General features: G+C 63.1%; 1 protein-coding gene across 2 annotated transcripts; it reads left to right on the plus strand.

Annotated features, from left to right (window-relative positions):
* The first annotated feature begins 1110 nt into the window (after window positions 1-1110).
* Window positions 1111-23577, plus strand: ATP6V1B1 (ATPase H+ transporting V1 subunit B1). Of its 2 annotated transcripts, XM_074587130.1 has the most exons (14): window positions 1111-1311; window positions 12391-12446; window positions 14362-14460; window positions 15992-16085; window positions 18239-18316; window positions 18688-18827; window positions 19700-19801; window positions 19995-20092; window positions 20940-21063; window positions 21283-21433; window positions 21934-22016; window positions 22256-22360; window positions 22962-23091; window positions 23204-23577. In XM_074587130.1, the coding sequence occupies exons 1-14, from the start codon at window positions 1209-1211 to the stop codon at window positions 23368-23370; spliced, it is 1530 nt and encodes a 509-aa protein (XP_074443231.1). In that variant the 5' UTR covers window positions 1111-1208; the 3' UTR covers window positions 23371-23577. The 2 variants fall into 2 exon arrangements, with proteins under 2 accessions (XP_074443231.1, XP_074443230.1); XM_074587129.1 differs by lacking the exon at window positions 1111-1311 and having other exon boundaries at window positions 12104-12446; window positions 23204-23370.
* The last annotated feature ends 628 nt before the right edge of the window (window positions 23578-24205 follow it).

Below are 24205 nucleotides of genomic sequence, written 5' to 3' on the forward strand. Positions count from 1 at the left end.
ATCGCTTTCGGGAGCCATGGCTGAGCCGCTCTTGATCACAGCTCTCCCAGTGCCAGCAACCTTTAGTGGGTGGCTTCGGAGGGAGGTGTTTTGAAGCCCATCATTGCTTGCTCTTCCTGACCTCTGTGCATCATCAGAGCCCCCTCCGTGCATGCACAGTCGGAGTTACCTCCACTACACACTCCCACTCCCCGCAGCAGCACCCCCGCGCCCTCCCCCGTACAACATTCACCCCCCTCTTCCCCAGCAGACACAGGGCTGCTCTGTGCACAGGCCCCCATCCCAGATCCTGGTCTAGTGGGAGGTGTCCCTGCCCACGGCAGGGGGGTTGGAACTAGATGATCTTTAAGGTCCCTTCCAACCTAAAACATTCTTTGACTCTATGCCGTACAACACCCATCGCACCGAACATGAGCCTCCCCTGCCCCCAGGCCCGATCCCAGCCCTGCTCTGCTTCTGCACCAGCACCCGGGGCCTGCGGTGCGGGGGGGGGTGTGGGGTGGGTGGAGGGTGGAAACCCCTCACCCCTACCCACAACACCGCCCTTACCCCAGCCCTCCTCCCAACATATCCCTATCCTTCCCCCTGCCCCTAATGCTGCTCCAAACTCTACCTTTACCCCAACTTTGTCCCCACTCCAATCCCACCCCACCCCACCCCAATCCCACCCCACCCCATCCCTATCCCTATCCCTGCCCCCAACTCTATCCCCATCCTTCCCCCTATCCCTCCCCCTATCCTTATCCCCATCCCTCCCCCTATCCCTGTCCCCATCTCTACCCCTACCCCTATCCCCGTCCGTATCCCTATCCCCACCCCTACACCTACCCCTACTCCCATCCCTACTCCCATCCCTGCCCCTATCTTTACCCCTACTCCCATCCCTACTCTTACCCCTACCTTTAGGCTTACCCCTCCCTTTAACCCCCCCACCCCTCAGGCTCCCCCCCGCCCCTACGCGCCCCGTCCCGGCTCTGCCGCCCCGCCGCCCGGGTGAGGGGCTGGGTGGGGGCTGCTCCCGCCGCTCCCTCACGCTGTTTACAGCCAACACGGGGCTGCGGCCGCTGCCGGAGCGGCCGGGGCTGCGGGCGGGGCGGCCCCGACGGGCCGGGACCGGCCAGGGCCGGTGTGGAGGGGTACAACATCCCCGGGCGCTGCCGCCCGCCCCCGCGCCCTGCCCGGCTCCAGTCCCGGCTCCAGCCCCGGCCATGGCAGCCACCAAGGTGCACGCAGCGGCGGCGGCAGCCCTGCCCGCAGCCCGGGAGCACGTCCTGGCCGTCACCCGCGACTACAGCAGCAGCCCCAGGCTGAGTGAGTGCGGGGAGAGGCGCGGGGGGGAACACGGGGGTGGTCACGGCAGCCCTCTGCCTCCGAGCCGGGGGGGTCACCGTGGGTACCCCCGAGGTGGCAGGGATGGGTGGGTGGGTGGCAGTGGGGCAGACAGGGGTGGCAGGGACAGGTAGGTGACACTGGAGTAGGCAGGGATGGCAGGGATGATTGAGTGTCAGCGGGGCAGGCAGGGATGGCAGGGACTGGTGGGTGGCAGTGGGGCAGGCAGGGACGGGTGGGTGGCAGTGGGGCAGGCAGGGATGGGTGGATGACACTGGGGCAGGCAGGGGTGTCAGTGACAGGTGACACTGGGGCAGGCAGGGGTGGCAGGGACGGGTGGGTGACACTGGGGCAGGCAAGGATGGCAGGGGTGGGTGGGGGGCACTGGGCCAGGGAAGGGGTGGCAGGGACGGGTGAGTGGCAGTGGGGCAGAGAGTGGTGGCAGGGATGGGTGGGTGGCAATGGGGCAGGCAGGGATGGGTGGGTGACACTGATGCAGGCCCGGGTGGCAGGGACAGGTGGGTGGCAGAGGAGCAGGGAGGGGTGGCAGGGACAGGTGAGTGACACGGGGGCAGGCAAGGATGGCAGGGACAGGTAGGTGACACCGGAGTAGGCAGGGGTGGCAGGGACTGGTGGGTGACACTGGGACGGGCAGGGATCCAGGCTCTGGTAGCCCTCCATCCCTCTGTGCCCCCTGCTTGCAGGCAGGTGTTCTGCTTTCGCTGCCGAGACCCCTGGGGGGAGCACAGGGGCTGTGTGGGAGGGCACGGGGACTATTGTGGGGCTGTGGGGCTGTCACCCCTCCTGGGTCTGCAGCTGCAGGGGCTGCGAAGGTGTCACGGCCCCCCCCCATGGACTGTGGGGTGCGTGCTGGGCAGCGTCCGGTCCCACAGCGGTGCTGGGGTGCACCAGGTGCCCTTCCAGGCGATGGAGCCCGTACTGACCCGCTGCAGGGGGGGCAAATGAGGTCAATAGCCCCGTCCTCCCTTGAAATGCAGGAGGGAGGGAGGGACCACCCGCCCCTGTTGCTGCTCCGAGTCCTCTCTGTGTGTTCACCTCCCCAGTGTGACCCTCTCCCTGGCCCCGAAACGGTGGAGTGCTCCTGTGCGCAGGCGCGGGCCCTGCCAAGGTGTCCCTGGGGTCAGCCATGCTGGGCGGGGGGGGAGCTGGGGGCACAGCCTGGGCAGTGGGGGGGATGGGGAGGTGTTTTCCGAACGTTTCCCCTGGCCTCTCCCAGCACACTCGTGTGCCAGAGCCTGTGCAGCTGGCTGCATCCATCAGGGAGGGGGTTTGTCTGTGTGTCCGTACTGCCAGGACTGCGTGCACCCATGGGTGCCGGCAGCTCTGTCCGCCCCCGTGCATCCTGCTTGCAGCAGCCCACGGGACCTACAGGCAGCACCGGCCTGCCGACTTGACACTGGCACCCTCACCCCCCCACAGCACCCCCATCCCACCCAGACCTCGGGAAGCCTGGCATCATGCCAGACCCCAAAATCTAGGGGGTGGGCTGTGACACTCCCCCCCACCCCTTCCCGCCCCAGCATCCCGGCCCTGAGCACAGCAGGCTCAGAGGCATCAAGGACATTTGCTGTGACCTTTGTGCCTTTGCTCCCGGGTCAGGACGGCTTTGCTGTCACCTCCCTCGTCCCGAACCAGGTGGCTCCGGGCTGCCACGGTCCCAGCAGCACCCTCCCGGCATGGCTGAGTGCAGCCGGCTCTGCCTGGCCACCCGCCCCGTGTTTGCTGTCAACACGGAGCAGGGAGCAGCCACCCACGGGTGACTTCTCCCCAGCTCACGCCAGGTGAGAGCCAGCCCTTGGCCCGAGGAGGGCCACTGGGTGGGCAGGGAGGTGGCCATGGGGAGCCAAGGCTGGTTTTTGTTCTATTAGGGGCAGGTCCTGCCCTCCCCGTGGACTCCCTGGCCCGATCCTGCAGGCACAGACTCTCCCTGCTGCGGCCATCTCTTCACACGCCCATGGGAGAGGGTTTGCTGGGCTGGGAGAGCAGCCACCCCCATTGCCTGCATGGAGGGTCCCAACATGGAGCCCCCCAGAGCAGCCCCCAACGAGGCTCTCTGCCCCAGCTGGGAGGGGACAGGGCAGGGACCGAGGGCTGGCACTGCGGGACCTGGCTGGCACCCGTGGAGTGGTGGGTCGTCCTCCCCTGGCGCAGCGTGGGACCGAGCTCCCGCAGAGTCTCCGTGGGCTTTCCCCTCCCTGGAGCTCTCTGCTGGACCCATTTCGACCCAGCCAACCTGGCATGTGGCTCCTGCGCTCTTCCTGCCTTTTCAAGGCAAAAATCCCCATTCTCAAGTTTCTTCCTGCCTGCCATGACCACAGCCAAGTACTTTTATTTTAGAGGAAGCCATGTTTTGCCCCTCCATGGCTTGGCTGTACGGGCAGTGCCCGCTTTGCCAGGCTGGCTCTGCAAAGCCAGACCCCCAGCAGCCACATCCAGGCTGGGACAAAGTCCTGCCCCGGGTGTCCTGTCACCACCGTCTGTTGGAGAGAGGTTGGAGAGGTGTGTGTGAGGAGCACAGGACCGTAACAAGCCGATGCTCTCCAGCCCTGTGTGCTGGGGGGAGCTGGAGATGGGGGCGGGGGGGGGAGAGGTGGGTCCTGGAGTGGGAGGGACTGCCCCAAAAATGTGCTGCATGGAGAAGGTGAGGGTGGGAGCCAGGAGAAGGGACCCTGGCAATGTGGGGGTCCTGGGGTGACATTTGGAGGGGTCTGGGGGCGGTATATGGAGACCCCTCCCCTCCAGCATGAGGGAAGAGGCAGTGTGGGGCTCAGGGCAGCTGAGCTTCTGGATGGTGCCATGCCACGTGGGTGCAGCGTGGCAGGTCTGGGGTCCCAGCAGCGCGGGGTCCCAGTGTGACACTGGGCACAGCAGCAGCTACATTATCCCCAGCACCTTGATGCCCAGCAGCTGGAGCTGGGGGGAACTGGGGGGCCGAGCAGGGCTGCGGGCAGGCAGGGCTGGCTGGCAGGAGCAGGCAGAGCGCTGCCTGCGCTGCTCTGCTGGGGCCGGCTCTCCTGAGAGGCGGGAGAGGTATTAGCAGCTGCTTCCTAGCGCTGCAAATCCATTAGCACAAGCGAGTGGAAGAAGCACTTATCACCTCCTGGCCTTTGACTTGACCCATCTTTACGAAAAACAACCCAGCGAACAATGCCGCTGCCCGCACGTGGGCTCGGGGCTGCTGCCCGCACGTGGGCTCGCCGGCTGCTTGTGCTGAGTGGGGTGCCCCACACCCTGCCCCACAGCCTGGCACGGCCCCATGGTGCGCTTTGAACTCAGCAAGCACAGCCTGGAAGCGGCTCAAGGGCTGGGCTGCAAGGGGGTGGGATGGATGGATGGATGGATGGATGGATGGATGGATGGATGGATGGATGGATGGATGGATGGAGAAAGCAGGAGTCTGCTGTCAGCAAGCCCGTGCGATGGCAGCCCGGGAAGGGGAGTTTGGTGGGACATGTCTCAGCTTCTCTGCTGCGTCCCGACCAGCCCCGTTAGCCATGGTGCTTGTCTCCTGCTGGGTCTGGGCCTGGTGCCAGCGCTGGGCTGGGGACCGTGCCTTTGGGAGCTGTGGCCAGTGGGGTTTGGGATGTGGCATTGCCCGCTGGGAATGTGGGAAGCAGGAGGAGAGGAACCACGGAGATCCCCAAGCCCTGGGCACCCCGACACGTCTCTCCTTGGGGGCTGCTGCTGGGCAGGAGCTGGGTGCTGAGCCTCCCGGGGCCATGTCGGGCTGCGCCCTCAGCCCAGGTCCCCCCCAGCCTCCAGGGAGGAGCGAAAGGCTTGTGAGGCTCAGCACTGAGTTGCCAGACGGAGGAGCATTAAATTGTCTGGTCTCTTTGGTTTATCTTCCCTCGATATTCCCTGCCTCGCCCAGCAACCTGGATTCAGTTTCAGACCTGAGATTGCTCACCGCGGGCGAGACCCTGAGTCACAGCTCGGCAGAGCCTTGGTGGAGGAGTCCAAATTTAGCTCCACCAGAGGGTTCCCAGGAGCCCTGTCGGCTGCCGCAGAGCCCGGGGCTGCACGGCAGGGAGGGAGGGGACGGTGGCATTGCGGGGGGGCACAGTGCAGGGGATGTATCCTGGCCCCATGGGGACCTGCAGGTGGAGGAGCCTGTGGAAGGTGCGAGCCCCTTATGGCCATTTCCTAAATGCAATTGGATTGTTTTCACGTATATAAACACATGGGTCGCCCGTCCATCAGCAGAGGGAGGTTGCTGGTGACGGAGAGCTTGCTGCTCCTGTGGCTCTTTTCCCGTCTCACAACTAACTGGCTCCGCTGGAACCTTGCCCCCTTCCCAGTGCTGCCACGGCAGCATCCCACTGCTGCAGACGGGAGGGTTGTGGATGCCCTGGAGAAGACTCCAGGAGCCCCTTGCCCTCTTTGATGGAGCTGCCAGACTGCTCAGAAGCAGAGCTGGGCTGACATCCTTGGTGTGACCATAGGAGGTGGTGGCTGCCGTGGGTTCGTAGGGCTGGCGAAGGGGCTGGCGGGTTCCTGGGGGCTGCAGCCATTGCATGCCCGTGTCCTGCTGCTGGCCGAGCCTGGGCAAGCCGGTTGTGTCTGTTCCCCGTGCTCCAGCTCCCAGTTGCAGGAGCCGTCCGTCCATCCTACCACTGCAGCATCCCCAGCACCTCACGCTCCATCCCACCAGAGCAGGCTCCTCTGCCCCATGGCGCGTCGGGATCCCCCAGCCCCACAGTCCCGCTCTCCGTCCCTTCTCCTTTCCTCCTGGGACCATCTCCTCCCCTCGGCTTCTGGAAAAACCTCAGCCCAGCTGGTGCCTGCATCGCTTGCCCAGGGCCGGGGTCCAGCAGCGCCGCTCCTTGCCGCCTGCCCCCACCTCTGGCCAGCCCCTGTTTTGTCTGATAGAAAATGCGACAGCAAGCCCAGCAATTTTTTTTTTCCCTCCCTTTTTTTTTTTTTTCTTTTTTTTTTTTTCCTTGCGTTGCCTTGTTTGATTCACGCTCGGCTGGTCCTGCCATTCTTTGGCCTTTCCTCACATGACGTGCAGGTGTGTATGGGAACCCTCGGCCGCCGGGGCCCTAATTAGTGGCATAGAGTGCGACCCCCCGCCGGGCTTTTCACCGGCCCCGCCGGGCTGGGACAGGCCGGTGGGTTTGACAGCGCGGCACAAAGTGACACATGGCACAATGGGCAGGTTGCGGAGGGGGAAAGCGGTCACTTAGGGACTGTCGGAAAAGTCCCAGGACGGCCCTGGGCTGCCGTGCTCACCACACGGTCGCCGGGCGATGCTGGCTCTTGGGGTGGGGTGGAGGGGGCTTGGTGAGGTGCGTCCTGGTGGATCTTGCCATTCCCAGAGAATGGGTCACCACCGCGGCTCCGGTGCCGGGGATGTGCATCCCCTTCCATGATTTTGAGCTCAAAGTTGCCATCAGGGCCGAATTCATGCCCCATCCTGGGAGCACTTCAAGGGACAGCCTGGCTTTGCATTTTGGTTAAAAATTAGGCACACGTGATGAAATGGTGAGCAGCATCTGGGGGGATGTGGGATTCATCCAGCCCCATCTGGAGCAGCCCACAGCTGCCCTGCGCCTTGTGCTCAGCACGCCCAGACCCCTCTGCCCCATGAGGTGTCCGCTGCCCATTCTGTGGGGTGCCAGGAGTGGGGCAGTGCAGTAGAACCCCCGCTCCGTGCCTGCCAGGTGTGTGCTGGGGGACTCTGGAGACCTGTCCTGGTGCCCCAGGGTGGCTCAGGACTGGCTCCGGACCTCTTGAGATGCCCCTTCATCTCTATCCTTGCTCTGGGCTGGAGGGCAGAGGGTTTGGGGGATTTTGGGGCTATTTATGAGTCCTGTTTCCTATCTTTGCTCCAGCTCGGTTCCCCTTCAGCCCGCTCCATCCCGGGCATCAGCCCGCGCGTGGGGCTGAAGATGGGAGAGGGTTTGGGAGGCTCTGACGGCTCCGTGCAAACTCCAGGTTCGTAATTCGGGGTAGGGGATGTGCAAAGCTCATCGGCCAAGGCGACCATCACCGGCCAGGTGACAAACTGGTCCAAAATTTGTCCAAAATCAACCTCCATCACTTCTGCGGGGAAGGTAATACCCTCAGCAGGTTTTTTCCCTGTGGCCGAGGCTGGAGGAGGGATGGGGTCAGGGCTACATCCATCCCCTCGCCGCGGCAGACGGCAGCTCCTGGGGACCACCGTCCCTTCCGGAGGTCGGGAGCGATCCCCCGTCGCACTTTGGAGCAGAACCCTAAGGCGTGTGTCGGGCCGGGGGAGCCGGCAGCGATGGCCAGGCTGGGGCAGGGGGCTGGGGAGGGCAGGGCGGGTGAGTGCTGGGAGCAATTAGCGGCGGGTGTAGCTGAGTCGGGTCCTCTTTGTCACCGGGGGCCCTTTCCCCCCGCTCCGGCCGCCGCGGTGGTTAGTAGTGCGTGAGTGTCAGGGCTAACGGAGATTGCATCTGACAGGAGCTGTGAATTTGGGGCTGGGGGTGTGGAAAGGCCAGGTTGAAAGACTTTTCTTTTCTCTTGGCCCTTCTCCCCGTGCTTCCCCCCTCCCCTTCAACCCCCCCCCCCCTGCTCCCCGGCCGTGCCCCCCGGCAGCCTCCCGTCCCCGCCGGCCACCGCAGCCCACCCACCCCGCCGCTCCTCCCCCCGGCTTGTTCATAACAGCTCAACGTCTTAATTATCTGAATTAGTGCTTTCCGGTAGCAGGGGGCTCCCCTTCCTCCGCCCCATCCCTCCCCATCCCTTTCCTCCTCCTCCTTCTCAGTCCTTCCATCCCCAGGACCGTTTGGTGGGCTGTCACTTGGCGTTACTGTCGTGATTTCCTTCTCTATCGCGATAGAGCCCTTCGCGCCGCAGAGATGGGCACGGGTGAGAGGGCTGGAGCGAAGCAACAAGTGGCGAGCAGGGGGACTCTGGCTTCGGCTTTGCCGTAGTGGCCAGGGCTGGCTGGGTTTGGGGCTGGCAGGCATTGAGGGGGGTGAAGCCCTGGGGCTGCCCCATTTGCAAAGGCAGGAGCTGCGGGTTCCTTTGTAGAAAATGAGAAAATTTTGCAGGCAAATGCCTTGCATGAGATTAATTTTTTCATAGCGTCGGCTGGGACGTTGTTTCGCTTCGGCGCAGGAAGGCAAGCCAAGCCCGAGGGGAGTCCCCCAGGACGGCTGGCGAGGCAAAGCCCATGGGAGTTTTGTTAGGTGAAGAACAGGGAATCATGGAGCAACATTTTTTTTATCACCTTCCTATTAATTTCTCCATGACCAAGTCTGGCTGTCCGTCTGTCCATCCTCTGGAGGCCCAGTCTCCAAAATGCCTTTTCTCACTGGAAAGGTGTCCAAGCACTGGGCCAGGCTGCCAGGGCTGTGGAGCCTCCATCCCTGGAGATCTTCAACACCACGCCAGATGGAGCCCTGGGAGTGGCTCCCGGTGGCCCTGCTTGAGCAGTGCTTGGACCAGAAGATCTCCAGAGATCCCTGCCCACCTCCACCATGCTGTGACTCCAAGAGCAAGCCTTGATCATTGTCACTGGAGTTGGAGGTGACGTTGCAGGGCTGTGTGGCCAGGCCCAGGCCCTTGGGTTACATTTCTCCTTCTCTCCTGGAGATGCTGGTGGTGTTGTCACCACCCTACAACCCATCCCCAAAACAAAGTCATGGTGAGGAAGGAAGGGGATCTGGTGACGGCAGAGGGCAGCTCCTTTGTAAACAGACTGGTGTGGTCAGAGAGGAGCATGTGGGAAAGCCAGCATTGAGACCCTGCGCTGCCAGAGACCCCCACGAGTCTGGGCTGGGGACCCTTCTCTGCCTCAGTTTCCCCATGAGGAAATGAGAGGAATAGTGCTCCCCTCCCTGAGTGGTGGCTGGAGGGCTAATATATGTATATATGTATGTTATTTAAAGATAAGTAGGTGGATGGATGAATGGATGGGTAGATGGATGGGTGGACGGATGAAAGGATGGATGGATGCAGAGCTGGCTGAATGGATGTATGGGAGGATGTATGGGAGGATGTATGGGAGGATGGATGGATGGATGGATGGATGGATGGGTGGATGGAGAGCTGGATGAATGGATGTATGGGAGGATGTATGGGAGGATGTATGGGAGGATGGATGGATGGATGGATGGGTGGATGGAGAGCTGGATGAATGGATGTATGGGAGGATGGATGTATGGATGGATGACTGGATGAATAGGCAGAGAGCTTGGCACTCAGACTCTCTGACACCAAGCAGTGCTGTCAGAGAGTCCAATGTCCTTGGTGGGAGAAGACAGCCCAGTGCATTGGGAGGGAAGCCAGGAGGGTCCCGAGGGGGCTGGCAGGCATCAGGTCTAGGCTGGAGACCACCGTGCTTGAGGGAGAGGGATGAGCCCTGTGGCCCTGTCCCACGTGGGTGGCTCCCCAACAGCTGGGGCTGCGGAGGAGACACAGGGAGAGAAGAAAAGAGCCCAACAAAACCTCCCAGGGGAAGGGAAGCAGGCGAGGTGGCGGCGGTGGATGTTTGTGAAGGAGCTGGAAGGGGAAATAAAAGGCAGAATGGTCACTTTGGGAATAAAGGAGACAAAAGGTGAGGGGGTTGGCTCCTGGCGTGCCAGCCCCCCAGGCTGCTGAATGGGTGACCAGCAGGAACTGGGCGTAATTGGGAAACGAGGACAAGGCTAATTGCAAAAATGGCAGGGATTACCGGCACAGCCAGCGTCCGCTCCAGGGGGTGGGCTGGGCAAGGGAAGGGGGACACTTGGGGCCTGGTTATGCTGCAGGGGGTGACCCCGCGCTGGGCTGTGGGGTCGCCAGGGATGGGTGCTCTCTGATGTGGGATGTGGCCAGCAAGGGGCAAATGGGACCCAGAAATGAAGTTCCGGGAGCTGGTCGGGCTGTGCTGCCGAGTATGCACGTGGGGCCGGCTCCTGCATCCACGGAGCTGCACCGGTGCCTGGGATGCTGTGGCGTGGGGACCCGCATCCCGCTGCCGCGACGTGGACCACCCATCCCCGCAGCCGACGGGGAGGGAGGCCGGCGAGCTCGCCAGCTGGCCTGGCCTCTCCAATCCTATTAGGATCGTGAGTAAATCAGAGAACACGGTGTGAGAAGAGAGGGCAGAGGGATGAAAGGGCCCGGCGGGGTCAGCAAAGCCAGGCCCTGCCATGGCAGGCATTACGGCGTTTGACACATCGGTAAAATGATCAAGGAGCGGCTTAAGAGCCGGATCAGTTCCCCAGCACCTGCACTCGCCTGGGAAGCTGCTCCCAACCCTCGCTCTCTCCCCGGCCTCGGGGACCTGCCTCCTCTTGCTGGGCTCGTACATGGGTTCATCCCTAGTTGTCACCCTTGTGCTCAACGTCCCAGGTGCCTCCCTGCCCCATGGCTATCCCTTGGGGTCTTCCAAGTCACTTTGGAGAAGTCACATCCCCAGCACCCTCATTTCCTTGCCCAAATGCAGTGCTGTGCGAGTCCCTGGCACTCTGAGGTCTCATCCTGAACCGCGGGGTCCCAGGCCAGCACCCTACGGCAGCTGGGCAGTGCCACCCTGCACTGGACCTGGACCAAACTGGGTGCCTGGACCTTGCCTTGGCTGTGGTGGCCCCAAAAGCCCATCCTCCTACTCGGCAGCGTACAGCTGGCGTTCTCCATCCTGGGGACTCCTCTGGGGATGAGAGGTGACTTCCTGGGCTGCCGTGGTGTGGGGGCAGCTCTGCTGATGTGCTGGTGGCTGAAGGTAAGGGCCTTGTGGGAGATGGAAGGGCTGTGCCCATCATGCAGCGCCTGGGCTGCTGTCTCTGCCCGTGGCCATGGTTTTTGGAGGATGAGCTGTCTGTCCCTGGGCTGCGGGCAGGGCGCGGGGGCTGCGTTGTAACAGCAGGGCTGGGAATATGAAGGATCTGCTGGAGGGAATGGGAGGTGGAGAAGGGTGGATGGGAAAGAGCTTGGTGAGATGGTGATTCCTTGGTGGGAAGGGGGTTGGGACCTGCAGGAGCTACTGGAGTGCCCAGCAGGTCACCAGGCTGTGGTGCCGCCTTGCCGGGGCAACTGTGCCATTGGGATGGGGCTGCCCAAGGCTGGGGAGCTCTGCTGGTGCTGCTTGGTGGGGTTTTGAGCCAGGGAAGCTGGGTCATGGAGGGACATTGCTTATCCTGGGTCTGAAAACTGCCAGTTGTGCTGTCATCCCTGGTTGTGGCATCCCTGCCCAGCGCACTGGGGGAACCCCGGGAAGGCAAAGCATCCCCCGGGCTGGTCTGGCTGCTGCCCTGTCACCGGGCACGATGGCAGGAAGCCACCATGGAGCAGAGCCATGCCACGGGGAGGCGGGGAATGACACGGACCTAATCCTGCCTTAATTGCGCTGCAGGCAGTGTTTGGTGAGGGGTGGCAGTGGCAGGGTGTGAACCACTGTCCCTGGCAGTCCAGGTGGGGACAAGGGAGTCACTAGGGTCTCTGTGGGCGAGGTGGGGGTTCCGCAGTGGGAGAGGGTGTGGGGTGACGGCCCATTTTTGGATGGAAACTGCCCACCCATCTGCACTGCCCACGGCCCCGAGCCCTTCTCTGCCTGGGTAGGATGTGGCTCTTGTGACTTGGTAATACAATTTTTTTTTTTTAATTTTTTTTTTTTTTTCACAAAAAGGTGGTGGTGGGGTTTTTTTTAAGCAAAATCTTGGTGTAATGAAAAACTGTGCTTGGACAGGGGAAATACTGACTTGCAGAAAGTCTTTCAGTCTGCTGGCTGGGGCAGGCTGCCGTCACTGCCGCCACGTTCCTGGCTTTAAATGTGCTTCCTTTCTGCACGTTTATTTCTATTGAAATGTTTTATATGAACTGAAATGAAATTAATTTAGTAAAAGCGATGTTTCCTGCAGGATGGATGTTCTGGGTTTCCAGTTTAGCAGCTGCCAGTCACTTGGTCTGTAGTTAGGATAAGGAATAGGATAGCAGGAATGGACGGTGCTGGGGTGGGATGGATCCTGCCCTGCCGAGGCTGCAGCCCCCCTGGTGCCCATGGTTTGGGGGTGGCAATGCCGGGAGTGGGGCAGGAGCATCCCTGGCTCTGGGGGCTGATGGTGTGTCCTTCCCCCCCCTCCCCAGCCTACAAGACGGTGTGCGGTGTCAATGGGCCACTGGTGGTGCTGGACAATGTGAAGGTAGGACCCTGTCTGCTGGCGGGTGACGAGGGGACATCTCAAGGGTGTCACTTTGGGCTGTGCGGGGACCACCGTGCTGTCCCTGCCTGGGTTTGGCTGACAGCCCCCCTCCCAGGCGGGGAGGGTGCAACGGGGGAGCGTGTCCCCTGTCCCCTGGGCTGTCCCCTCCTCTCTGGGGTCTGTCAGCCAGCTCCGAGCTCCCTCCTCTGGACACGGCCGGCAGCAGAGCCCATGTGCCAGCCTGCACACGCGTGTGGGTGTGCAAATGTGTGTGTGCACAGGCACGGGGACGCGTGTGAGCGTACGGGTGGCCATGCGTGCGCTCTGCCTGGGCACCCTGCGCTCGTCTCGTGTGCCCCTGCACCCAGACACCTGCTGTCCCCTGCCCCTGTGCCCCTGCCTGAGCTCTGGCTCCTGTCCCCAGTCCCCTGTGCCCCTGCCAAAGCTCTGGCTCCTGTTCCCCAGCCCCTGCCCGAGCTCTGGCTCCTGTCCCCCATCCCCTGTGCCCCTGCTGAAGCTCTGTCTCCTGTACCCTGTCCCTCTGTCCCCTGCCCGAGCTCCAGCTCCTGTCCCCCATCCCCTGTGCCCCTGCCAAAGCTCTGGCTCCTGTCCCCTGTGCCCCTGCTGAAGCTCCAGCGCCTGTCCCCCGTCCCCCTGTGCCCCTGCCAAAGCTCTGGCTCCTGTCCCCTGTGCCCTTACCCACGCTCGGTTCCATCCGGGAGCATGGTCTGAGCGAGGCCATGTCATGAACCCCAGCTCAGCCCATCCCCCCAGCACCGGGTGGCACCTTGGTGGCACCCTGCCTGTCCCTGCTCCTGGAGCTGGGTCTGGGTTCACTTGGGTGGGCGCCGGGTGTCTCAGCATTCCTGCGTGGCCCAGCCAGCCGGGACCCTCCGAGGGGCTTTGTTGGCCGGTGGCTCATTTCTATGGCCCCTTTCATGCCAAGCCCGGCAGGATGGAAATTAATAAGCTCAATTAAAGAGCCAGACCGTGGCGGGTGTTTCCTTTGCTTTGTTGTCCTTTATGCAAAGGTCTTTACAGAAGAATTAAAGTCCAAAGTTCACAGCACCGGGGCCAGCCCCGGTGGCTGGGAGCGAGGAGGAGGAGGAGGCGGAGGAGATGGAAGGGAACACAGAGCGTGCTGGGCAGGCAGGGCTGGGCAGGCACGCTCATGGAGTGGACCCCGTTGGACGTTGTCCCCAGAGCAGGACCTGTCCCTCCACCAAGGGGTTGCAGAAAAGTCCCCTCCATCCACCTCGGGGGATCCCGGCTGGGTGGGGGTCAGGGAGGTCGGTCATTGTCCTTTGGGGGGGGAGGGGCTGCAGCCTTTGCACCCCACGGGTGCTGGGTCCTGCTCGCCCCTCTGTCCACTCTGATGCGAAGTGGTGTCAGTGTGATACCCGACTTAACCTTTCACAGCTCAGGGGGGGACTACGGGGGATCCCATGGCTCCCTGGCGTCTTGAGTGGTGCGGGCAGCCCGGGCTGCTCTGTCCCACCGGGGGGGCTGGCCATGGGCGGGTCCCCAAGGGGTTCCCGAGGGATGCCACCAGCTCTGGGGAGGTTTATCCAGGGCTGTGGATGCGCTTTGGCAGACTCTCAGAGACGCTGCTCTATGCAGGTGATGGGTCTGTCTGCTTCTGGTAGGGAACGGGGTTTGAATTTGTTAGTTGTCAGGCTCTGGGGAGCCCGCTGTGTCTGAGAGCACCCTTTACAGGCACCCTGCAATGCTGGGGAAACTGAGGCACGGTTCAGTGGCTGCAGGGAGGGCAAACCCCTCAACCACAGGAGGGGAAACTGAGGCAGCACTGGCGGACAGGCCCGTGCAGGCAGGGGTGCAAGGGATGGTCTGGCAGTGGGGAGAGAAGCCCCCCCGCTCCCCCCCGACCCATCTTACCCTGACCGTGTCCCTGCAGTTTGCCCAGTACGCCGAGATCGTGAACTTCATGCTGCCCAATGGCACCAGCCGCAGCGGACAGGTCTTGGAGGTGATGGGCTCCAAAGCCATCGTCCAGGTGAGCCCGGCGCGGCGGGGACGTGGTGGGACGGGAGGGATGCACAGGCGCTGCGTGGCCCGGGGCTCTGTCCCAGGGTTCTGTCCCCCTCCAGTGGTGGCTGTCGCAGCCGGCAGGGCCCTGCCGGGCTCTTGTCCCAGCTCTCCCAGCATGGCAGGCTGCAGGACCGGTGTCCTGGGACAGGCAGCATCCTGCGGCACGGCTCCTTGCTGGCCCATGGCCCTTTAGCTGGAGCGCCGGGAGCTGCACCCGGGCTGGCGGGGTGGCACTGGCAGGGATGGAGCTGGTACCTGTGCCAGCCCTCGTGTCAGCAGCTCAGGGCACGAGTGTCTGGGTGCCAAGTTCAGAATGCTGACTTCTGCACAACTTCAGCAGAATGCCGGGGCCAGATGTGGGCATGACCCCTGTGCTGGGTCTCCGTCCTGCTGTGTCTGTCCTCCCCTCACCCGAGCTGCCCTTCCAGGTCGCCCCCCCTGTGTCCCCACCAGGGAGAGCCTGGCTGGGTGATGCAGCAGCCTCCTTGGGACCCCCCATCCCTCATCCCCGCATCCTCCCCATTGGCCTCCCTGGGCTGCCTCCCCCTCCATCCCAGCAGGATAACTTAGGACCCTCCTGCCACCACCCCACAGCCACCAGCCCTCTGCAGGGCTAGGACTGGGGCATCCAGCGGGTTCCTGGGATGCCTGGAGCAAGCAGGCTGCCCCCCGAACCGGGACAGCCATGCCGTGGGGTTTCACCACGAGCACTGGGGCTGTTTGCATCTGTCCTGCCCAATTAGCCTGGGTCCCCCGCCTCTAATCAGCCCATCCCAGGGCTCGGGGTGGCTTCACAGCTGACCCGGCTGGGGTTCAGGCTGGCCAGCTGCCAAACCTGCCTCCTCTAATGCTGCCCGGACCTCTGCAGCGCCCTTTTAATCCTATTAGGGAGTCAGCCTCGGGAGAGGAAAGAAAGGGGCGGGGGGGGGAGTGTGTTAAAAAAAAAAAAAACAAAAAAAAACCTTTTTGCAGAAGCAGCTCTGTCGGGGGCTGACCTGCACGCACCTGCGCACACCCAGGTGCTGCGGCCATCACCCGCCCTTGTGCCTGCCGGCATCCCCACCAGACGGGTGCTCCCGGCTTTTCCCAAGCTGGCCCTTCTCCCAGGGGCCACACGGCTCTAATTAAAGCAGCGATCTGGAGGTTAATTAATACAAACGGTGTCAAATATTATACCGATCAAAATGCCTTTGGTTTCCCTGCCCTGCCTGAGGCCCTTCTGCCGTGCTCATTGCATTAACGAGAGCGTGGTCCCCCCTCCCCTGCTCCCACCCCCCCGGCTTCCCCCCAAGCTGAAGCCCCTCAGAAGGGAGTTTTCTTAACCCTGGGATTTCTCCCCCTCTTTTATCACCTCACCCTGATGGGTTTTTCGGGTGAGCGCGGATCACGTCACCTCCCCGTGGAGAGCCCGGCTGCCCCCGAGTCCCCGGGCCCTCTGTGCCCACTAATCCCCACTAATTGCCACCCACCCGCCTCTTGCCCCGGGGTCTCCGCAGGTGTTTGAAGGAACATCTGGGATTGACGCCAAGAAGACCTCCTGCGAGTTTACTGGGGACATCCTCCGGACCCCAGTTTCTGAGGACATGCTGGGTAAGCCCAGCCTGCTGCTGAGCCCCGACACATCTCGGTGCATGGATGGTGGTGGGGTAACCCAGATGCAGGCAGCCGGGGAGGACAGGCAGTTTGAGGGTGTTGGGGTCTCCGAGTTTAGCTCTGCTGCTGCCCAGGGGCTGAGCACATCCCTGGGCATGCGCTCCGATCCCGGGAGAGTCACATCCAGTGTAGAGAGATGACGACTGTCACCTGCATATGGGGCTAAAACACCTCTCTGGGTCCAGTCTGCCCAGTTGTCCCAGGAGAAAAATCTTGGGCTGGACTGGGAGGAGGTTTCCTGGGTGAGGACAGGTGAACTTCAGCCTGTGGTCATGCCGTTAGCACTCTCATTACCTCAACCTTAGGAGAGCTGGGGGCTGCCCAGCATCTTCCCCGTCCATGCTTGGAGATGTGTCCAGGCGTTAGGACGCATAGGGGGACTGGCCACCCCATGGGGACACCTGCCCAGGCAGAGCTGGGTGCTGGCAGACCCCCGTGACCCTGAGCAGCCCCCTCAGGGCCATTTAAGCTCAGTCCCAGGTCTTGCACCCCCCTCCCCAGTCGTGTTAGAGGCTCCCGAGGGTCCTACAGCCCCAAAGCAGCCTCGGGGACTCTCAGGGGTCGCAGCCGGTGACAGTGGTCACTCAGGTTCCCAGCGAAGGGACCTGGGCTGAAGCACGGTATCGCTCCCTGGCCGAGGGCCGAGTGTCTCCTGCAATCTCCTTCCTGTCTCTGCCAGCAGCACGAAACCCGGCCAGAGCCCTGCCTGCAAAGGGCAGCGGCAAAGGGCAGGCTGTCTGGGGGGGGCAGGTGTCGAGCGCGGTACGGCAGCGCACGGTGACGGACTGACAGGTCCCGGCTCCCCGGCAGCGGGGTGGGAACCCCCCACTCCTTTCCCAGGCAGGGCACCCCTGTCCCCATGCAGGGTGCATGCATGAGTCCTCCCAGGGAGGGGACAGGGGTCGGGCAGGAGTGCGCTGAGTCTGTCCTGGGCTGTCCCTGCTGTCCCCCCCCAAGCCTCCTTCCCTGGCTCGGGGGGTGGTTTCCCCTCCCTACCCCCAAGACTGGGCTGGGGTCCCCCAGGTGCTGGCCTGCATCGTCCCTTCCCTCCCCTCTGCCACTCTTTGTGCCACGGCGCTGAATTAAGCCGCTGCGCGCCGGCGAGACGTGGGTGCCCAGCCAGCGCCAAGGTTACTGACCTTTCATGCTCCGTGCTCCCGCGCCCCAGCCCTGCCGTCAGCTTGATCCGCTCTGACAACGGCGATGCTTCCCCGGCCCCGTCGGGGACCAGAAAGTCCCATAGGGGTGGCAGTGGCAGGCGGGGGTGCTGGGGGGGGCGGCGGGAGGCCAGCGTGGCCGGCACACCGGCTTCACTGCCATCGATCTGGTGTCTCAAAGCCGGCTGATGAGGCTGAGCGTGAACGGTGATGCATCGTACTGCCTGGCTCCCCAGTGCCGGTATGGGGGGGGGTCTCAGTGTCACCCCGCCTGCACGGCATCCAGGGATCCCAAGGGGGAGGTGATGGTGGGTGGCTCGGATGGCATGGGGGGGTGTCTCTGGGGACCTGGCTCTGTCCGCTGGCATCTTCCTACCCTGGGGGCTGTGGTGTCACCCAGCCCCTGGGTGACACGCTGCCTGCTCGCCGCGTACAGTGACATAGGGACACCTTGTTCCCCTGCATGGGGGGCTGTGGGACACAACCCCGAGGCTGTGGGTGCCTACAGCCACTCCGGGTGCAAAATCCTCTGCTCCTCACCTGCAGACACCCAGCACTGGTAGCCGCATCCTCTCTGAAGCACCCGAGGCAGCTGGGATGTCCTGTGTCACCCAAGGGTCCTCTACATTTCCAGGTTTTCCCCATGGCCGGGGGGGTGTACTCTGGAGGAAGCCATTCCCCGAGAGGCAGGATAGCCCCCGGGTGCCCCCACGTGCTGCAGAAACCCCAGCAGCGGCGCAGACCTTTGCTCTCGGAAGCACCGCTGCCTGTCCCTGTGCTGCCTGCACTGGCCCAGGGGACTGGGAGCAGGCTAGAGACCCTTCCCCGCAGCCGCAGGACAGGCAGCTGCCCGCTCGCAGGGCTCTGCGCCAGGCTGGGTCACCCTCCCCGGCTGGTGGGTTCAGCAGGGCACCAGCAGCTCTCTCCTTGCAGGTCGGGTCTTCAACGGCTCTGCCAAACCCATCGACAGCGGTCCCCCGGTGATGGCCGAGGACTTCTTGGACATTAACGGTGACGTCTCTGGGCACGGCGTTGCTTTCCAGGCTCCTTTTACCAGCCGTGGGCGATGCGGGAGGGTCTTGGGGGCAGCCGGGCATCCAGGGATAAAGCTGTGCCCTGATGGCCAGAGCAGCCCCGCGGTGCTTCCCCCACCCCAGCTCTCTGGGGGGGTCCACCATCCCATTGGGGTGCCCTGGGTGGGGGTACAGGGGCAGGGGTGGTGCCCGGTGAGCCCATCCCACCCCAGGGCTGGTGCTGGGTGGCTGCACTGGTGCAAGAGCATGTTTCTTTTTTAGCTCCAGAAACGCTTGCCTAATTTTTGGCACCAACCAGGGTGATTCTTTCATTTTGGGGTGCCTGCCTCATTCCCTTTCCTGCTCCAGGCCAGCCCATCAACCCCCACGGCCGCATCTATCCCGAGGAGATGATCCAGACCGGGATCTCACCCATCGATGTGATGAACAGCATCGCCCGGGGCCAGAAGATCCCCATCTTCTCCGCTGCCGGCCTTCCCCACAACGAGGTGTGTTCCCGTGGGATGCGGAGCCCCTGGCACAGCCTCACCAGCAGGTGGGGGAGAAGGAAGATGCTGGAGGAGGCAGCATGGCTGGAGCCTGCCTCCTGCATCTCTCCTCCTCTCCCTGCTGTGCTCTGCTCGCTGCGACAGGCCAGACCAACCTTTTGGCATGTGTGTTGTGTTCCCTGACACCCCCAGCCACACAGGGCGATGGGCTACTGCACATAGGACAAGGGAAGCTCGTGTTCCCTTGTGCCTCAGTTTCCCCATCTGCACAGTGAGGGGGTAAAGCAAACTCTGCTACGCCAAGAGAGAGGTGGGGAGAGGTGATCTGGGCTGATGTGGGGTGCCCGAGCCTGTGGGGCAGGGGGGGCTCAGATCACCACATGGACCCACGAGCTTGGGCAGAGCAGGAGGTGCTGGAAATACCAGCCTGATCCACGGGCACACCGGCACGGTGGACGGGCAGTGCCGCCCCTGCCTTCCCTGGCACAGACAGGGATGCGATGGGATGGAAAACCAGCCCTGACAGATTGGGAGCGACAGAGGAGGGTGGCCATGGTCAAGTCAGGGCCTGGCGTGATGGGCGCCATGCCACGGTGAGGGAGCATGGCTGGCTGTGGTGGGGGAAGGCCCCGCTCGCCCCCGACCCTGCGGGTGGGTACCCAGCTGCGGGCTGGGTGGGCAGCTGGGGGTGCTGGTGCCCGTCCTGGGATGCTCTCTCCTCTGCTGGCTCCTCTTCGTCCCATCTCCATCCCTGCCACCCCCTGCCCCTCGCTGCCACAGGAGCCGTATCCTGGTCCCAGGGGGGCTGCGGCCCCTCTGGGGGGAACTTGTTCATGGGTGCTGGCCCCACAGTTGTCACTGTCCCACTGCAGATTGCTGCACAGATCTGCCGACAGGCCGGCCTGGTGAAGAAGTCCAAGGACGTGGTGGACTACCATGAAGACAACTTCGCCATTGTCTTCGCTGCCATGGGGGTGAGTAGGTCCCAGGACAGGACAGCCCAGCTGACCTCGGCAAAGCCTGTTGGTGGGGAGCCCAAATTGCACAGGGCTTGTAGGCAGCCTTGCTGCCACCTCCCTGCACTACGTTGTCCCCCACCTGCCTCAGTTTCCCCATGCACGAAGCCACCCCGCTCCTGCTGACTGGCCTCTCCTCCCATGTGGGCAGGTGAACATGGAGACAGCTCGCTTCTTCAAGGCAGACTTTGAAGAGAATGGATCCATGGAGAACGTGTGCCTCTTCCTCAACCTGGCCAATGACCCCACGTGAGTGGGCTCCATGGCTCCAGCACACAGCTCTCCTTCTCCCTTCTCCCTTCTCCCTTCTCCCTTCTCCTCCCTCCCTGCTGAGGACCTGATCCACCTCAGGTGGATCGAGGTGCAGGGGCTGATGCTGGGTGCAGCTGGGGGTCATCAGGGTCCTGCCGTGCATTGGGACCCCAAAGGCTGTGGGTCCCTCTGCTCCCCAGGGGCCAGCCCCGTTCCTGGGTGCTGTGAGCCCTGTCCTGAGCAGCAGAGTTGGGGGGCTGCAGAAGTGGGACGGGGGGGCCCGCATACTGCACGGTGCTGAGTGTCTCGGGCTTCTCCGTGTGCTCTCCTGGCACCCCCGAAACCTGCCTTCATGCTGGGACGGGGGAGCAGCCTCCAGTGTGGTCCAGTGAGGGACACCATGGGGGTGCAGGGGGCTGCGCTGGGTACACTCTGAACTGTGGGGCTGGAGGATGCCCCTTTGGTGGGGTGGGGCGGGGGGGCCCCGCCTTGGTGGGGCTGTTGTGGCCATGCTGGGCTCTGGCCAGCGAGCAGCCCAGTGGGCAGCGAACGAGCAGGGGAGCTGGCACCAACGCTGGCCAGCTTTTGGGTCCCCCATCCCTTCCCGCAGCAGCTGGGAGGCGATGCCCTGGGTGGGCAGTGGGTGCCACCCTCCTCCTGCCTTGGGGACCCCGAGAGCTGGGGTCCCTGGGGGCGACCGATCACCCCTGCCAGCAGCCTGGCGTGCTGCAGGGAGGCCGTGCAGCTCAGCACTAGGCGGGTACCCGTGGGGCTCCAGGGATGCTCTGCGGGAGGGGGGGGGTAGTGTAGGATCTGGGGATGTCACCGCCCTGTCCCCTCGCAGGATCGAGCGGATCATAACCCCCCGCCTGGCCCTGACCACTGCCGAGTTCCTCGGCTACCAGTGCGAGAAGCACGTGCTGGTGATCCTGACGGACATGAGCTCCTACGCCGAGGCCCTGCGGGAGGTCAGTGAGCATTCCCCGGGATGCGCCCCCGTCCCCTGTGTCCTCCCCGTGTGGCAGGGGATGAGGACTGCCTTGTTGGGGTGCCCGGGATGCCTGGGGTGCCCGGGGTGCTTGGGATGCCTGGGGTGCTCAGGGTGCCTGGACTGTTTGGGGTCCCAGGATGCTGGGGGTTCTTGAGACCCCATCCAGCACTAACGCCAACCCCCCCCTGTCCCGCAGGTGTCAGCAGCCAGGGAGGAGGTGCCTGGCCGCCGCGGCTTCCCTGGCTACATGTACACCGATCTGGCCACTATCTACGAGCGTGCTGGGCGCGTGGAGGGCAGGAACGGCTCCATCACGCAGATCCCCATCCTGACCATGCCCAATGATGGTCAGTCTCCCTGGGGGGCACTAGGGTCCCTGCGGGGTGTGCGGTGCCACCGCTGTGCCTGCACCGGAAAACCTCAGGGCTGGGAAATACCAAATTGTTTTGGTTTAATAAGTTTTGGGGGATCTTGTGGGATCCATCGGGGTAATGGGGCTTCCTGGGATGCTTTAGGATTATTTTTTCCCCCTCAAGTCATCCCTCTGCCCCTCCGCAGCCAAAGCAGAGTTCTGGGTTTCAGCCAAAGGCTGTGGTTGAGGGGGACTCAGATTTGGGGGGTATGGGGGGGTGCGGGTGTGGGGGTAGACACACAGGCGAGTCTAAAACAGGCAGTTCTCTGCCTGGTGATGGGGGGAATTGGCTCTTGCGCACAACCGAAGGCGGGTGCAGCTTCCCCAGGGCCGTGCTGCTCTGGTCACCCCCTGGCGCGGGGCACGGCCATGTCCTATGCCCAGCTGAGCAGCCAGACTCACTTTCGGGGCTCACACCACCCTGCCTTCCCCCAGACATCACCCACCCCATCCCTGACCTGACGGGCTTCATCACCGAGGGGCAGATCTACGTCGACCGGCAGCTCCACAACAGGCAGGTTCGTTCCCGTGCCCCTTCCCAGCTCTGTGCCGTGGTGGAGTAAGGATGGATCCAGCACTGCCACGCGCACCGACATTGCGTGAGGCTGGAATCCACACAAGAGCACCATAATGGGGGGGTGCCGAGGGCAGGGGGGAGCCCGAAGTGGGGGCAGCGGTCCCTTTGTCTGCGTGGGGTGCCCAGCAGGGCTGGCAGCAGGTGAACTTGTGTGTGTGTGGGGTCCCTCTCGCCCTGCAGATCTACCCCCCCATCAACGTGCTGCCCTCCCTCTCTCGCCTGATGAAGTCGGCCATCGGGGAGGGCATGACCAGGAAGGACCACGGGGATGTCTCCAACCAGCTGGTAAGCGCTGGGCAGAAGGGGGGATGATGATAGGGGGTGGGGGGAGTGGGATCATTTGTCCCTTCAAAGCCCTCCTCCTCCTGCTTGGGGCTGAGATCTTGGTGCTCGTGGCCATGATGGACTCAAGGACTTAATTTTGGCACCTTCTCGCCCTGAGGGGGAGTTGGGGGAAGGGGGCAGGATGCTTTGCCCTGGGAAGTTGAAAGTCCAGGGGATGCAGAGCCCCAAGGGGCAGCAGAACTGTAGCTGGTCCTGCTGCAAGAATCCCGCGCTGACAGCAAGCCGGATTTTTTCCATGCAGCGTATATTGTTATATACAATATAATTATATATAAATATAACTGTGGATGATACAGGCACCAGAGGGCTTTGAAAAGTCCCTGGTCACACAGGCTGAGCCCAGGCATGCAGACCCTGCTCTGGGTGTCCCCAAGGTGCAGGGTGACACAACCCAGCAGCAAATGGCCGAGCGAAGGCTGGTGTTTCCCTGAGCCCTTCCCAAAGCCAGGCAGGGGGAAACCCGTGCTGCCGCCTTCCTCTGCTTGCCCGGTGGGTTGCACGGAGCATCCATCTGCCTGATGGCTGCCCACCCATCCCACAGTATGCCTGCTACGCCATCGGGAAGGATGTGCAGGCCATGAAGGCGGTGGTGGGGGAAGAGGCGCTCTCGCCCGATGACCTGCTCTACCTGGAGTTCCTGCAGAAGTTCGAGAAGCAGTTCATCACCCAGGGTGAGGCGGGCGGCCGGACCCCAGCCCCGGTGCTGGGAGGGGGTTTCGGGACTGGACTGGACCCCCAGCATCTCCCAGCTCCTCCACCTCCCTTGCTTGCATCTCTTCCCAGGTCCCTACGAGAACCGGAGCATCTTCGAGTCCCTGGACATCGGCTGGCAGCTGCTGCGCATCTTCCCCAAGCAGCTGCTGAAGCGCATCCCCGAGAACATCCTGGCCGAGTACTACCCACGTGAGGCCAAGCCATCTGGACAGGGGGCAGCCAGTACGGCCCTCTAACCCCCCCTGGCTCTGGGCTGAGATGGTCAGCTTTGGGGAGCAGCCTCTCCCCCCCCACCCCCAAACCTCTATGGCCCCAACCCTCCGATGGGGCTGGCCAGGGTTAGCTGCTGGGGGGGGGTGCAGAGGGCTGCGGGACCTCATCACCAGCATCACAAAGTGGTGAGAAACCTCTTCTCCTTGCTCAATAAAACCACCGTGGTGACCAAAAACCCTCCGTGCTCTTGCACTTCCCACCCTGGCTGTTTCCTTCCCACCCGTGGGGACGCCTGGTCCATTCCCATCCTCTTCCCTGTACCCTGCGGGAGCAGCATCCCTGCCCAGCCCAGGCTGGCTGCCCCGGCGCAGGCAGAGCTCCTCACCTGGCAGGGCAGAGGGGCAGGAAGCTGCCCATGCTCCCACTGAGCGGGCACCTCCTCAAACCACGGCATTTTCTATTTTAGGATGAGACGGGAGGTGCAGAGGCCGTGAGAGGGGGATGTTTGCTGCAGAGCTGCACGGGGAAGGGGCTGGGGGACTTGGCAGTGTTAGGTCTGCGGTTGGACTCGCTGATCCTAAAGGTCTTTTCCAACCGAAATGATTCTGTGATTCTGTGACCTGAGCATCTCCCCAGGCCAAAGTGCCAGGACGGAGCGAGTTTTGGTTCCTGGTGGCTTTTGCACCAGCACTTCTCCCCTGCACAGCCCCGGCTGCAAAAGCCATCCCGCTCAGCCGGGTCTGGCTCTGCATCCCTGCCGAGGGCTCGGCTGGATCCAGCTCTGCATCCCTGCCGAGGGCTCGGCTGGATCCAGCTCTGCATCCCTGCCGAGGGCTCAGCTGGGTCTGGTTTTGCATC

Source organism: Larus michahellis, chromosome 5, assembly GCF_964199755.1.
Source record: "Larus michahellis chromosome 5, bLarMic1.1, whole genome shotgun sequence".
NCBI classification, from domain to species: Eukaryota; Metazoa; Chordata; class Aves; order Charadriiformes; family Laridae; genus Larus; species Larus michahellis.

Excerpts from the sequence above, each read along its gene's own strand:
- ATP6V1B1 (XM_074587129.1), top strand. The coding sequence starts at position 12,243 with ATGGACGGTGCTGGGGTGGGATGGATCCTGCCCTGCCGAGGCTGCAGC. Across the intron at positions 21,064-21,282 it reads ACGCCGAGGCCCTGCGGGAG|GTGTCAGCAGCCAGGGAGGA; the intron begins GTCAGTGAGCAT and ends CCTGTCCCGCAG. Across the intron at positions 22,017-22,255 it reads GGCAGCTCCACAACAGGCAG|ATCTACCCCCCCATCAACGT; the intron begins GTTCGTTCCCGT and ends CTCGCCCTGCAG.